The 14093-nt window shown below is 46.6% G+C and overlaps 1 protein-coding gene across 2 annotated transcripts in view; it reads left to right on the top strand.

The window, feature by feature from the left end:
- Window positions 1–5722, top strand: part of plppr5a (phospholipid phosphatase related 5a) — a 53765-nt gene extending 48043 nt beyond the window's left edge. For both annotated transcript variants that reach the window (XM_077225505.1, XM_077225506.1), the window contains one exon: window positions 3646–5722. In XM_077225505.1, the coding sequence (XP_077081620.1) occupies window positions 3646–3675 (30 nt within the window). In that variant the 3' untranslated portion in view covers window positions 3676–5722. The remainder of the gene's footprint in view (window positions 1–3645) is intronic.
- The last annotated feature ends 8371 nt before the right edge of the window (window positions 5723–14093 follow it).

Raw genomic sequence — 14093 nt, 5'->3', positions numbered from 1 at the left:
TCACTGAGTTTCAGGAGCAATTCTGCTCAACATGAAGAGTGATGATTTCACTGACTTGCAGGCGCAAGGCGACCATGAGTCGCAGTCACTTTTAGAAGGCTCACTGGGGTTAAACGCATTTCTGCGGGCCCCTGGGGCAGCTGAGTCCCAGTGTTTGTCCAAGGGTAGTCCGCTCGGTTTACCCAAACACTGGCGAAAAAAAAAAAAAACGGGGGGGCAACTGAGCGGCCCCGGAATTGTCATGACCCAGCCGGACCCAGGGGATGGAGTCTCCACTTGCCCTGGCTATAACTGTCGTGAGGCTCGATGGCGGCACGATTGAGTAAGCGGGAGGAGTGGAACAAGGCGCCCTCAGAAGCGTCTGACTCCAAGGAGGAGGTGACGGGTGAGTTTGTGACATGCAGGGGAAGCTTGCGCAACGGTCGCAATGTCTAACAACTCGAGGCACGAATGCCCGTGTAGTCGGGGGTTGCCCAGGCCCCCGTTAAAACACGCCCTTTGTACATGGCCCCTCTGTTGAAGAGGGGTTGGCAGCAGACCGGGATGAACTATAGTCACACAGGGTGAGCTGCTCTGCCACGGTCACCTCGGGACTCGATCGTGAAGCTAGCGCTGAAGCGGTCACATATGGAGGGAGCCAAAGGCTGCGACTACCATATACCCCAGGAGCCTCTGAAAGTTCTTTCAGTGGGACCCTTTCTCACTTCAACACCAGCTGAACACATTCTCATTGGAGAGACATGTTGGACCGAGTACCTCTCCAAAACTAGAAAAGAGATACTCAGCCCGTGGGCGAGATTACTCTCTTCCAGTTGACCTGAAGACCCAACGGGCTCTGGAGCACTCGAGGGGAAGGACACTGTACTGATACTCCACCCTTAGACGCAACACACAGGATGGCCTGCGGTGCGGGAGGTAGAGATCTGAAGCACCTGTCTTTCAGGTCAAAGCTGCAGACCAATCTTGGGCCAAGATGGTCACGACCCACCCCCTAGTAGCACGAAGAACGAGTTTACAACTGGCCTTCGTACCGGCTGGAGGAGCGGCTATATCAAATCCTTCGCCAGCAGGATAAGATAAGCACGCACAAGTCAGGAGCACTGCTCAACACTGGGTGTGATGAATATCACTGAATTTTCAGGAGCACGTCTGCTCAACACCTAATGTGATGACTATCACTGACTTGAGCGGGGTAGCCGAGCCTGAGGTGGGGCAGCAAAGTAGAGAGAGTGGTGTTAGTGTGCTGTGCAACACTTACCTGTCTCCACAAGCGGCAGGGGGCGCGTGAGAAGGCGGATGACCGGGTCCTCGAACGCACCAAGCTGCCTGCTGGCGACCAAGGGGGAGCTGAGGGGTGTAAGGCTATACAGGGTCACACCCGCCAGACTGGCCCTCTTGGGACCCAGGAACAGATGAAATTGCTCTCTCTTTGAAGTGTGGGTACCGCTTGCTCCGCTTTTTTTTTTTTTTTTTTAGGGAGCCAGCGGCGGAACAGACACACACACAAACAAAGGCTCCCCCCGGCGGGAGGGAGTGATCGTGCCACTCCAAGAGCATCTCATCCCTTCCTGGGCGGCCCGCTCCGGAATGCTTTCGCTGTCGCTTGCCACCTGGCTTTGCAGCGCCTGGAGCGGGCTGGGCGTCTCTACTGCGGCCGGCTCCATGCTGAGGCCTGGGTGGAGGCTGCTGCGGAGGGCCAGCAGGAGCGGCGGCCGGAGAACACCCACGGCGACGAGCAGGCGGAGGAGCTGCCACCGGCGGCGGGTGGAGGCAGCAGCTGGCCACCGGGGCAGGATGTGCCGGATGACCTCCGTCTGCGCTTGAGCGGCAGAGAACTGTTTGATGCAGTTCTCCACCGCGTCGCCGACCAGCCCAACCTGGGAAATTGGGGAGACCAGGAACCCAACCTTGTCCGCATCCGCCATACCAACCAGGCTGAGCCAACGAAGGCGCTACTGGACCACCAAGGTGGACATCGCCAGACCGATCACGCACGCTACGACACCCGTACCCCGGAGGGTGAGGTCGGATGCAGTGCGGTGCTCACCTACGAGCGCACGGTCTGGCTTACCCTTGTGCATGCCATGGGTGCCCTAGCCTGCAGCAACGCCATGGCACGCAAGAGGAAGGGGCTTGCCCACAGGCTCGTTGTAGACAACAGCACTCTCAGAGACATCAAACGATCGGCTCCGAAGCGAAAGGCAACTAGTGCGTGCATCCACTTCCGTATTTATACCCGCGCCGCGGGGGCGGAGTGTGTGATGCGAATCACGCACGCCAATTACATTGGCTCGTTCAATAGTACTCGAAGAAGACAGGCTCTCTAGCGATCTCCCAATTCAGTCGACCGTCGACTACGTCTGACGTTCTCAACTGAAAGGGAACCCACATGCAGATGAATACAAAAAGCAAAACTCTGCTAAATCCAGCCCAATAAGGTCAGAAGAAAACAATCCTTAGCCAGGAAAAAACAGACACTGTGTAGCAGGAAAAAACCAAGAAGGCAAAAAACCCAGAATGGGCAGGCTGGTACTGATGTTGGGACAGGGAAGGGTCAGTAGGGCAGGCAGAACCAGTGGATGGGCAGATTGGAGGACAGGCCTCTAACAGACCACAAAGAGACAAAAGTTGACAACTGGAGAATCCAGGAAACAGGCAGGTGTGCTGGCTTGATGACCCGGGGCAAGAGAAAGGGAGAGATTTAACAGTCCAGGCTAACAGAACCAGGTCAGGAGAAGAAAATCTCAGGGTCCCAAGCAGGCCAGATCATGCAGACTAAGCCAGGCAGGGGTAGACAACAAGGGAATGCAGGGCAGGCAGAGAATCCTAGAGCCAAAAAACAAACAAAAAAACACTAACTGGATATTGAGAGCAGAGGCAAATAACTATCTGGCACATACAAAGGTAATAAATAGGGCAGCAAGCTAAGAGGGTAATAAGAGGCAACAGGTGAGGCAAATAGACTAATGATAAGGAAACGAGGGGGTGGGGCCAAGACATGACAAGGGATGCACATTTTACAACCTAAACAAACATTAGATTTGTTGGACTTGAAGCGGCGCTGTATATACCGATCGGTTTATGACATCAAAGTATCCAGAGCTATTCAACAGCAAACAGAGCCGTATGCTCTCTAATTGTTCTCGCGGTACTTTGACGTCATGCACCGATCGGTCGGTCTGTGCAGCTCCAAACAAACCTATCGTCTTGTCATATAAATCTTTTATCTTAAGTGAATATGGACATACAGTCATAAGGAATGATATCCTTTTTGTTTTCTGTATTTTTTTTGTATCTTATATTAATAAGCAGTGATGCTTTAATAAGAAGTATTATACTGTCAATATTTTTAATGACCAGGTTTTGATAATAAGGTTTTCTTTGTAAGAAATTCATCTTTTTATGAGGGTTTTTTCTTAATTGTTTTTAGGACAGTTGTATCAACCTGACATTTCTGCCATAATGCTCACCAAAAATATTTTAATTTAGACATTTAAATCATTCTCAGGATAGAACAGGGGTTTTGTAGTTATAGTATCTATGAATTACATTTGAATGTTTGTGAATTATTTATTAGATCTGGAAAATATGAGTGTGATGTAATTGACCCAGATACTTAACTGTATATTTTTGTTTGATTTTCAGAATCCCATCACCTATGCTGAGATCACATGACAATGAAAAGCCTGCTAGCGAGACGAATTGCTGTGGATAATGTTGCTGCTCTCCGGTGTGACTTCTTACTTTGAGTGCAACGTCGATGTGTTCTACTTTTAGACTTCTATTTTCAAGTGTGTGAAAAAATTGTTGTCCTCCTTGTAACTCTTTTTTTGAAAATAGGAATGGTAGGGTCGCATCCATATTTTTATACAAACATATCACTGTTAGGATTTTTTAGGTGCTGAGGGTATGGAGTGAACGTGGAATTGCAACATGATGTCAAATGAAATGTGTTGAACAAATTCTGATGTTCCATTTACAACTGTGAGTCCATAGCAGAATTTTTTGAAGAGGTATCTGACTAACAAGAAATATTGTTGTTGATCCTCATAGAAATCTGGTTCTTCTGATATTTTCTTTGATGATAGTATCAAAGTTTTTCTTTTCAGAACAGGAAACTGTATCACTGTTGAATCAGGTGTTATTCTCCGTATTTTGAAGCACGTTTAAATATCCGATAGGTTTCAGTTATGTTACAGTCATGAACCATGATTTTCGACTTAATCGTGGAGATGTATCGGAGGAGGAGACATGCTCATTATAGAAAGCATTTGATTGGTCCAAACTCACTGTAGTCATAACATGATGAGTATTTCTAGGAACTTATAGCGATATATTAGCATATAGTCTCAATGGACCAAAAATAAACCCTCTAATTTTGATTTCACAGGGTCTTTAAAGTGAGCTGATGTGGGCATGAGGTGATAAACCGAAATCATGATTGATTTTGGTGTCATAATGGCAGAGAGCACCTTGGGCAGAGCTGAGGGCTTTAATTGTGACTGGCAATGCATTACAGGGCTCACAAAAGATTAGATGCTCAAGCTTTTGTCCAAAGAAGGTGCTAGGTTGTCTATGAAGGGTTGCTTTGTGTGCTTTTATATGGCCAGTGTGTGTATTTGTGAGTCTGCCCTTGATGTTGCCTCTGTGAGAACACAGTCTCTAGTTGCTTAGAGAAGGCTGTTTGGTTGTCGTTGTTTTTTTTTGTTTTTTTTGCCAAACACTGGAATAATACCTGTACATGTCGAAGACACAGAGATGGAGAAGGAAAGATAGAGGGGATGCACCTTCATTGTGTGGAAAACAGTGCTTCTCAGTCAGTTCATACAACTATATAGCAATGTTTGCATATGGACACATTTGCGATTTCACAGTTGGATAAGTTTTAATTGTATCACAGACCTCGTAGCATTAAAAATTAAAAATAGTATTTGGTTGAATTTACATTCTGCAGAGTGATTTTATATCCTATACTGAGCATATGTTTAATCTCTCACTGGCCAGTGATAAGTGCTTGAATACATTAAATATAGTGTCTCCTAATGATGTAAATCATTTATCATTTTTATCTCATGTAGTACTACTGAACATCCCCAACCCTTTTATGTCCACTATTAGTGTCAGCAGTTGATGTTTTCCTCATGGAAAGCTTGTGAATATAACTACTGTGAGAGTTTTTGGCTAGCTAACTGAGGAGTTTATAAGGCACACAAAGCTGCGTTGAGATTGTGAAAGTACTATATAAATTGAAATTAAAATGAATCAGATAAAGCTACTGCATTAACTGCACAATGACTTTAATTCAGGGTTATTTATAATGACAATTGTTTGATTCACCCCCTTCCCCCCCTGGGTTGGTACAGTATGTGATATGCATATACATGTTTGAGATTATGTTCCAGTCATGAAAGCTATATGGTAACTCTTCGTTTTTTCCTATGAGGTTTTTAACAAACTTTTAAAAAGTTGTTTATAGTATACATACTTTCCTTCATATTTGGTTTACAATAGGATTTGAAGCCTAAAACCCAAAAATTGTGAATGGAATTTTGATTGTGAAAAAGCTTGAAATAATTTTATAACCATATTGTGAATGCGTTGGACAGTATATTTAAACAGCATGTGTCGATGGTCAATCATTGACCTCTGAGACTGAGCTGGAAAGGAAAGCAGATTTTCCCTGAGCCCGAGGTGTCAAACAGTAATAAAAGACTCACTGTCACTCTGTATCTTTTATGTATGATCTCTTGCGTTCTGTGATTTTTTTAATGTCCATAATATGTCATTTGAAGATGCATTTTCTCATTTTAAAGTTATAATTTACTGTTCTGTTATGTAAAAAAACAGAAATATGTGTGTTGAGTTGGATGATATAGCTAAAATAAAAAAACATTTTTTAGTCATTTGTAATAGTCAATTTATATCTTCATATTTTCTCTGAAATGGCTTAAATGAGTGATTGTTGTTGATTGCAATAGTGTAATTTTTTTTATAGAAGGCTATCACAATGCAAACAACAAACATATTTACCTGACATTTTTTGCTGCAACACGTTAAATCATGTAAAATGCCACGCTGAGGCTTTTAACACCTTTAAGTGATTAATGCCTGAGAATCATTGAAACAAATCTTTTTAACAGTTCATGGGCTTCTTGGATTTAATCAAAAATATCTTAATTTGTGTTCCGAAGATGAACAAAGGTCTTACGGGTTTGGAACGCCACAAGGCCAAGGGTGAGTAATGACAGAAATTCAAATTTTGAGTTAACTAACCCAGACTGGAGTAATGGCTGAAAACAGTTATTTTAAATTGTAATATATTTGACAATATTATTGTTTTTACTGTATTTTTGCGAGCACACGATTCTTAGCGAGTAAGACTACTGAAAAGTGAGTGACTACTGAACTGTGTTTGTACCTCAAGGTCTAAATTAAAATATAAGTTATTAAAAGTATTTAATTTCCTTAGAAATATAATTGAGTAAAGTTTTCACTACTTTCTAAAATAGATCAATATGAAGTATAGAATCATGAAAATCAAGATGACCGTGAAGTGTGAACATGAAAACTGTGATGACTTATGATATTGAAATAAAATGTTTCTGTTCAAATATATCTCAGTATCTCATAGACTGTGTCCTGTCTTCTTTTATCTGGACTAAGACGTAAGCCCTTGTCATGCCCTTCCTTTGAATTAAATTAATTTTATTAGAAGCTTGAATGAAATCTTCAGAAATTAAATCAAGATTGATTCCTCCTGGGTATAGAGTTCTTGAAATGTCATTCGAAACATCCAATGCATCTTTAATTTACATTTTGTTCATGGGAGACTTGCACTGTAAATGGGGCAGAGGGGAGGCGGTGGGCACTGAGACTCACCCACCACACATGAGCTTCATTAATGGAGGAGATGAAAGCAGGACGTCCAGGAGGACCCCCGAACTCCAGCATGCTTATGCTTGGACCAGCAGCTGATACGTGACCTAAGAACTGATTTAACCAGAAAAACACAGCACACATTTTCCTACATCTCTATTCATAAGTGATGTGAATGTTTGGATTGTTAAGAGGATGGAAGATAGCTGTTGTAAAACATATGTTAGCAATGTAACATTTTGAGCAATGTAAATAACATCACATCCCTAGAAAAGTTACGTAAGACCATGTAGCTTGACTGAAATTGATCACTATGATAAAACATCTGAAGATATAAAAAAAGAAGTGCTACTGAAACAGCATTTAGCCTAATTAACATGATCAAACGATCCTATTTGTTTAATTTATTTCTTCTTTCTTTTTCTCTAATCAGTCAGACAATAACTAAATATTAAAATTATATTGGTTTGTTGACAATGTAAAACTAACCATGACATTATTTGAGAAGCTGTTCTCTTACGAGAGTATCTCTCGTACTGCGTAATATCTTACGCTATGGGGAAAACCTCTTTTCCACGAGATATTGAAGCCAAAAATTATCCTTTAATTTTGATTAATGTAAAACGCTGTGCGGCAGCGTGCAGACATAGGCAAGACGGCTCGCGCGCCTATTGGCTGCCCTGCGGCAACAGCAGCAAGCCTATCGAGAGAGGCCCTGCGTGACGTGACATCCAATGGGGGTGCTTCGCGCCCATTTCGTCGCGTCCCGCAAGAATAGGCGTGGCCTTGGCCTATAAATACGCTCGACAGGCTGATACAAACTGATTTTCAACTCTTCAGCGAAGCACTACTGCATCGCTGGATCCGGAGTGAGAAGCCGCGCCGTCTGATTGTAAGCCTTCTGCGGGACGACCCTTCGAGCCTGAAGTCGCTGGCCTACACCTCGCCGCCTTCAGCCGCCGTACCTGCTACGCTTTCCGGCGTTCATATCCTTTTCACTGCTGAGTGTGTGTTCGCCGCTGCGACTCTCACTCTATCTCTGTTTTGTATCTGTTCTAAAAGAGCAAGCGTCTTTTTGAAGACGCTTCGTTCCTGTGGAACTATTGCCATGGTGACTCTGAGGACTTGCCTGGCATTTTCTCTCCGAGTCTGCACTCCCGCCCGCTGTAGTGCCGCGCCGCAAAGCGCCGTATTCAGCGGGTCCTCGAGCCTTCTCCAGCCCGTGAAAGCTCGCCTGTTCGCCCGCCAGCTTCACCAGCTTCAATCGAGTCGCTCACTGACGGACAACGGCCGCCGCGCGCCGCCGCTTCCGCCATTAGTGACGACAAGATAGCTGCATCGGTAGAGGAGGCCAGCTATTGCCATGGTGAGTGAGACTCCCGCCCGCTGTAGTGCCGCGCCGCAAAGCGCCATACTCAGCGGGTCCCCGATCCTTCTCCAGCCGTGAAAGCTCGCCGGTTCGCCCGCCAGCTTCACCAGCTTCAATCGAGTCGCTCACTGACGGACAACGGCCGCCGCGCGCCGCCGCTTCCGCCATTAATGACGACGAGATAGCTGCATCTGTAGAGGAGGCCAGCTGCTATATCCCCGCGTCGGACAGTGAGGATTGGGCGAGCTCTGTGGATCTCCCCCTTCTGCCCGCGAGTCGTCAGGGAAACGGGCCAGCATTAAACCGTGGCTAGCTTTCTTTACGTTATAAGAAAGCTACCCCGCCCCCCGAGGGCATGCGTCATCGGCGAAATGAGGGTAGAGTGTATTTTTAGTCCCGCCGAGGCCGGACCAATCTCCATTTCTCAAACATTTCTCAGTTCCTCTTAGTTTGAGCGGCTGAAAATGTCAATATTGCAGCAATGAGCCTGTTGTATAACACGCACGCATGCAAACAAACGCCAACACACACAAAACTGTGATGACGCTCTATTATGTGCTCGAGCTATTTTAAGCTTTTGTCGTTTCCCCCTGTGGTTCAGTGGCGAAACCTACAGCCATCGCACGGGAGACCCGTGTTAGATCCCAGCTCTCGCAGCAGATAAAATTTAGTCTCGCCGCGGCCAGACTTGCACTGATACTTTTCGCTCGTTCAGTTCCAAGAAAATGTGACTGTTCCAGTGTATTTTGCAGTAAACAAGCCGGTACCATGGCCCGCTTGCCTGCACACAAATGCTGTTTCCACGGCGACCCAGAAAAATCATATAAGCAATGTATTGTCTGGTATTCCGGCCACAGCCGATGGTGTTTTGAGTGTAATAAAAATGCCCACAGCCCAGTGTTCATTTCTACACACAAACACAGCCCGCCACAGTGCAGGGCTCGCACATATGAAATCGACTAGGGCTGCAACTAACGATTATTTTGATAATCGATTAATCGGACGATTATTTTTTCGATTAATCGATTAATCGGATAGAAATTAAATTAGTTTTTTTTTTATTATAACAAAATAAAACCGTAAATCAGGGTATTTATGTGTAAAAGTGTACTTTAAAAAGTGCAAAAGCCACACATTGAGTTTACTAATATCAATATTTGCATTGTTTTTAATGATAATTGCTGATGGCAAGTTGACAAACATGATTATTGTTTAAAAAATGATATCCAAGATATTATGTTTTAACACAATTTTTGTTAAAACAAATTTACACAGACATGTTGTTCAGATGTGAATATCTGAACTAAAAACAAACTAAAAACATCTAAAATATATAATTCATTTAATTTTTATTTAAAATTAATTATATATAAGGAATATAAGGATAAAGAATATAATATATATAATATATAAAAGAATAATATAAGGATAAATTGATTAAATAAATATAGAAAGACTGAAAACAATTGTGTGAACGTAGAGCCGCAGTAGATCGCGTTTGAAAAACAATTAAAACTTAGTAGACAAATGCTATAAAAAGAGAACGGAATGGAGGTAACGTTACCCAGCAAGCTAACAGGCTTGAGTAAAGGACAGGAGAAATTATGCATTAGTGCACAAGCATTCGCTGAAAACCACTGAGTACAGTGACTAAAAAACAATATTTTACTGCTGCTGTTATTAACTGCCTTTATATTTAGTGCTTCGCTTTGTAAAGACCGTTTTAATTTAACCTATTTCTGCGGTAGCGCTATTTTAATCCATCACTTACGTTGCGAGCGAACTGATTGCGCAACCTGATGCTCGAGACAAAATACAGACATCCCAAGATCCCGGAAGTCCCGGGAGTCTCCCGCATATTGATTGCGGCTCCCTGATGCCCGCGAATTAGTTCAAACTCCTGAAATCTAGAGCGCGCAAGCAAGAGCGCGCATGCGACACAAGAGACTGCTCCAAACCGTGTAGCGCGCGCGCTCGGCAGAGCGCCTGAGGGAGAGAGACCTTGCGTGTGTGTGCGTACCAGTAAACGCTCCCCGTGACGTAAGCAGACCAACTAATCGATAATGACATTCGTTGACAACGATTTTCATAATCGATTATAATCGATTTTATCGATTAGTTGATTCAGCCCTAAAATCGACTCATGTCAATTGTGCATTAAATGTAGTGAATGTGCCCACAACCCAGTGCCCACAAACACTACACACTGCATGTGCCACGTTTTCTGTAAAACGAAACCAACACACATACAGTCAGCTAAGACCCACGGTGTTTAAGTCTTGCCGCGGCCAGACTCCACCGAAACCTCTCGCTCGTTCAGTTCCAAACAATGTGACTGTTCCAGTGTATTTCGCAGTAAACAAGCCGGTACCACAGCCCGCTTGCCTGCACATTAACGCCATTTTTACGGCGACCCAGATAAATCCAATAAAGAGTGTATTTTCTGGTGTCCCGGCCATAGCCGATGGTGTTATGAGTGTTGTAAGAATGCCCACGTCACAGTGCCCATTCCCACACACAGACACAGCCCGCCACAGTTCAGGGCTAGCACAAATAAAATCGACTCATGTCGATTGTGCAAACGTAGTGAATGTGACCACGACACAGTGCCCACAAACACTACACAGTGCGTGTCCCACGGTTTCTGTAAAAACGAAACCAACACATATTCAGTCAGTGCAAGCCGACGGTGTTTTCAGTGCAGTAAATGTGCCCGCTGTCCCGCGCCCACATTCACTCACAGACACGCTGAACCCTACGGGGTTTGTCCCGCTCGTTCTCTCTCCACAATTTGTCATAGAGAAAGCGAGTGCGAACAGGCTGCCCGCCGTGATCGGCGCGCCCCCCGCCTCGCGCACTTTAAACACAGTGTTCATGTCTCAGCACACCGAAGCTCTGCAGCCGCCGCTGTGCCGCGGCCAGAGCCCGGATATCATTCTGCCTCTAGCTATCCACGCGAATGCATGGGCAATGCTTCCCGGGGTATCAGAATGGGTGTTGAACACTATAAAGAGAGGCTATTCGCTACAGTTCGCTCGACGTCCCCTCCGTTGCACGGCGCGTGTCGAAACCACGGTGGACAATGAAGTATCTCATCTACTTCGAACCGAAATAGCGAAACTACTGAGCAAAGGGGCCATAGAACCTTTATCTCAGGCTCAGAGCGAAGGGGGTGTATACAGCAGATATTTTCTGGTACCGAAAAAAGACGGGGGTCTCAGACCCATTCTAGATCTGCGACAATTGAACAAAGCGCTTCTGAAACGCAAGTTCAAAATGCTGACAACCAGCAAAATCCTCGCGCACGTGCGCCAGGGAGACTGGTTCATGTCAATAGATCTGAAAGACGCCTATTTCCAAATACAGATTGCGTCACGTCACAGGCGATTCTTGAGATTCGCCTTCGAGGGCCAGGCATATCAATACACAGTCCTACCGTTCGGCCTGTCTCCAGCAGACCTGCTCGAGGGCAGACCGTTCTTTGGCCAGTGGTCAGAACGGGAGAAGCTCCTACACATAAACTGTCTAGAAATGCTGGCAGTAGACAACGCGCTAAGGCGTTTTTGTCCCCAGATAAAAGGCCGCCACGTCTTAGTCCGGTCGGACAACATGTCAGTGGTGGCGTACATAAATCACCAGGGCGGCGTCAGGTCCCGAAGCCTTTACAGGCTGACGAAACGCTTCCCTGGGCTGGGCTCAGCACAACCTGCTTTCACTGAAAGCAGCGCATGTGCCTGGTCACCTGAATCTGGGACCAGACAGACTGTCCAGAAACAATGTCCCAGCAGGAGAATGGTCGCTGCACCCGCAGACGATCCAACTGCTGTGGGAGACATTCGGCAGAGCGCAGGTGGACCTGTTCGCGTCCCAGGAAAACGCTCACTGTCCGAACTTTTTCTCCAAGAGCAGGGACGCGCTGGCCCACGTATGGCCCCGACGCCTCCTCTATGCTTTTCCCCCCGTCTCGCTCCTGCCTCAAGTGCTGGAACGAATCAGGGAAAATGGATGCCCAGTGCTGCTCGTGGCTCCACTATGGACAAACCAAACCTGGTTCCCAGTCCTGATGCAGCTGGCCAGCACTGCCCCGTGGCCGATACCGGTGAGGAGAGACCTCCTCTCTCAGGCAAAGGGCTCGATTTGGCATCCTCGCCCGGAGTTATGGTCCCTACATGTGTGGGCCATCAACGGGTACCCGCTAACCTCCCGGAGGGAGTGTTAAACACGATCACGCAGGCTAGGGCCCCGTCTACTAGACGGCTCTACTCCTCGAAATGGTCAGTGTTCTCTACCTGGTGTCAAGCTCAGGGCTTTTCACCCGTAGACTGCGGGGTTACGGAAGTGCTCTCCTTCCTTCAGGAGCTGCTGGATAAGGGTAGAACCCCGTCCACGCTCAAAGTATACGTGGCGGCCCCAGCGTCGTTTGCAAAACCGACGTCTGGCCAGTCACTGGGGAAGAACGACCTCGTCGTGCGATTCCTCAGGGGAGCTCGGAGGCTGAATCCTTCCAGACCTCCCTCAGTCCCTATGTGGGACCTTTCTACGGTTCTGGAAGCCCTGAAAGGTGCCCCATTCGAGCCAATCCATTTGTCAGACATGAAGCACCTGTCTTTCAAAACGGTATTTCTTGTGGCTCTTGCTTCAATGAAGCGCGTGGGGGACTTGCAAGCGCTTTCAGTAAGCGCGTCCTGTATTGAGTTTGGGCCTAATGACTCAAAAGTCATACTCAAACCAAGGCACGGGTACGTGCCAAAATCCCTCAACACACCGTTCAGGGCCCAGGTTATGTCCCTGTGCGCCCTCCCGTTGAACAATGAGGAAGCGGATGCTAATCTCCTTTGCCCCGTCAGGCCGCTGAGGGCTTATGTGTCCCGCTCGTCTGTCTTCAGGCAGACCGAGCAGCTCTTTGTTTTGTTTGGCGGACGCTCCAAGGGACTGGCCGCATCAAAACAGAGCCTATCCAGATGGATAGTCGATGCCATAGCGCTGGCTTACACTTCTAAGGGCCTGCAGTGTCCTTTGGGTGTCAGAGCACACTCCACGAGAGGCGTGGCCTCTTCGTTGGCGTGGTCTAGTGGGATTTCCTTGCATGATATCTGTATGGCGGCGGGCTGGGCCTCGCCGTCTACATTTATAAGGTTCTATAACCTAGAAGTTCCCGCCTTACAGGCCAAGCTGCTGTCGGTCTAGAATTCAGTACTATCTGTCCCGCTGCGCCGGCGCAGAATGCTGAGTTTTGATTGAGTATCGCTCACTGATCGATGGAACAGCTCCATGGGTGTTGAATAGCCCGTATTTTTGCCCAGTTCAGGCTGAACGCGTTCACCCTGTCTGCGGGATATACTGTTGACATAACTAGCTCCTATGGGATGCTATTTCGTGGGGAATGATGCTGGTAGCCTCTCTTCTCCGACTCTCTGTGAGTCTACGGTGATTATGCACTATATGAGCCCCGGGCTACTGCCCTGGGGACTTTGGTGTCGGATCCCAGTACGCACGGCGTCTTACATTGTGTTCCCCATAGCGTAAGATATTACGCAGTACGAGAGATACTCTCGTAAGAGAACGTACTCGGTTACTAACGTAACCTCGGTTCTCTCTAGAGAGGGAACGAGTACTGCGTATCTTGCCGTGCATACAACAGCGCTGGTTCGCTTCAGCGTTGAAAACCAGTTTGTATCAGCCTGTTGAGCGTATTTATAGGCCAAGGCCACGCCTATTCTGTTGCCGCAGGGCAGCCAATAGGCGCGCGAGCCGTCTTGCCTATGTCTGCACGCTGCCGCACAGCGTTTTACATTAATCACGCTCTGCGTGATACGTCGTGAAGCACGTGTAAAATCAGTCCAATGGA

Source organism: Siphateles boraxobius, unplaced genomic scaffold, assembly GCF_051911475.1.
Source record: "Siphateles boraxobius isolate OS27281-9 unplaced genomic scaffold, OSU_SipBor_1 1, whole genome shotgun sequence".
Lineage (NCBI taxonomy): Eukaryota > Metazoa > Chordata > Actinopteri > Cypriniformes > Leuciscidae > Siphateles > Siphateles boraxobius.
The sequence above is the reverse complement of the archived record's forward strand: the minus strand, read 5'-3'. Positions and strand labels throughout refer to the sequence as shown.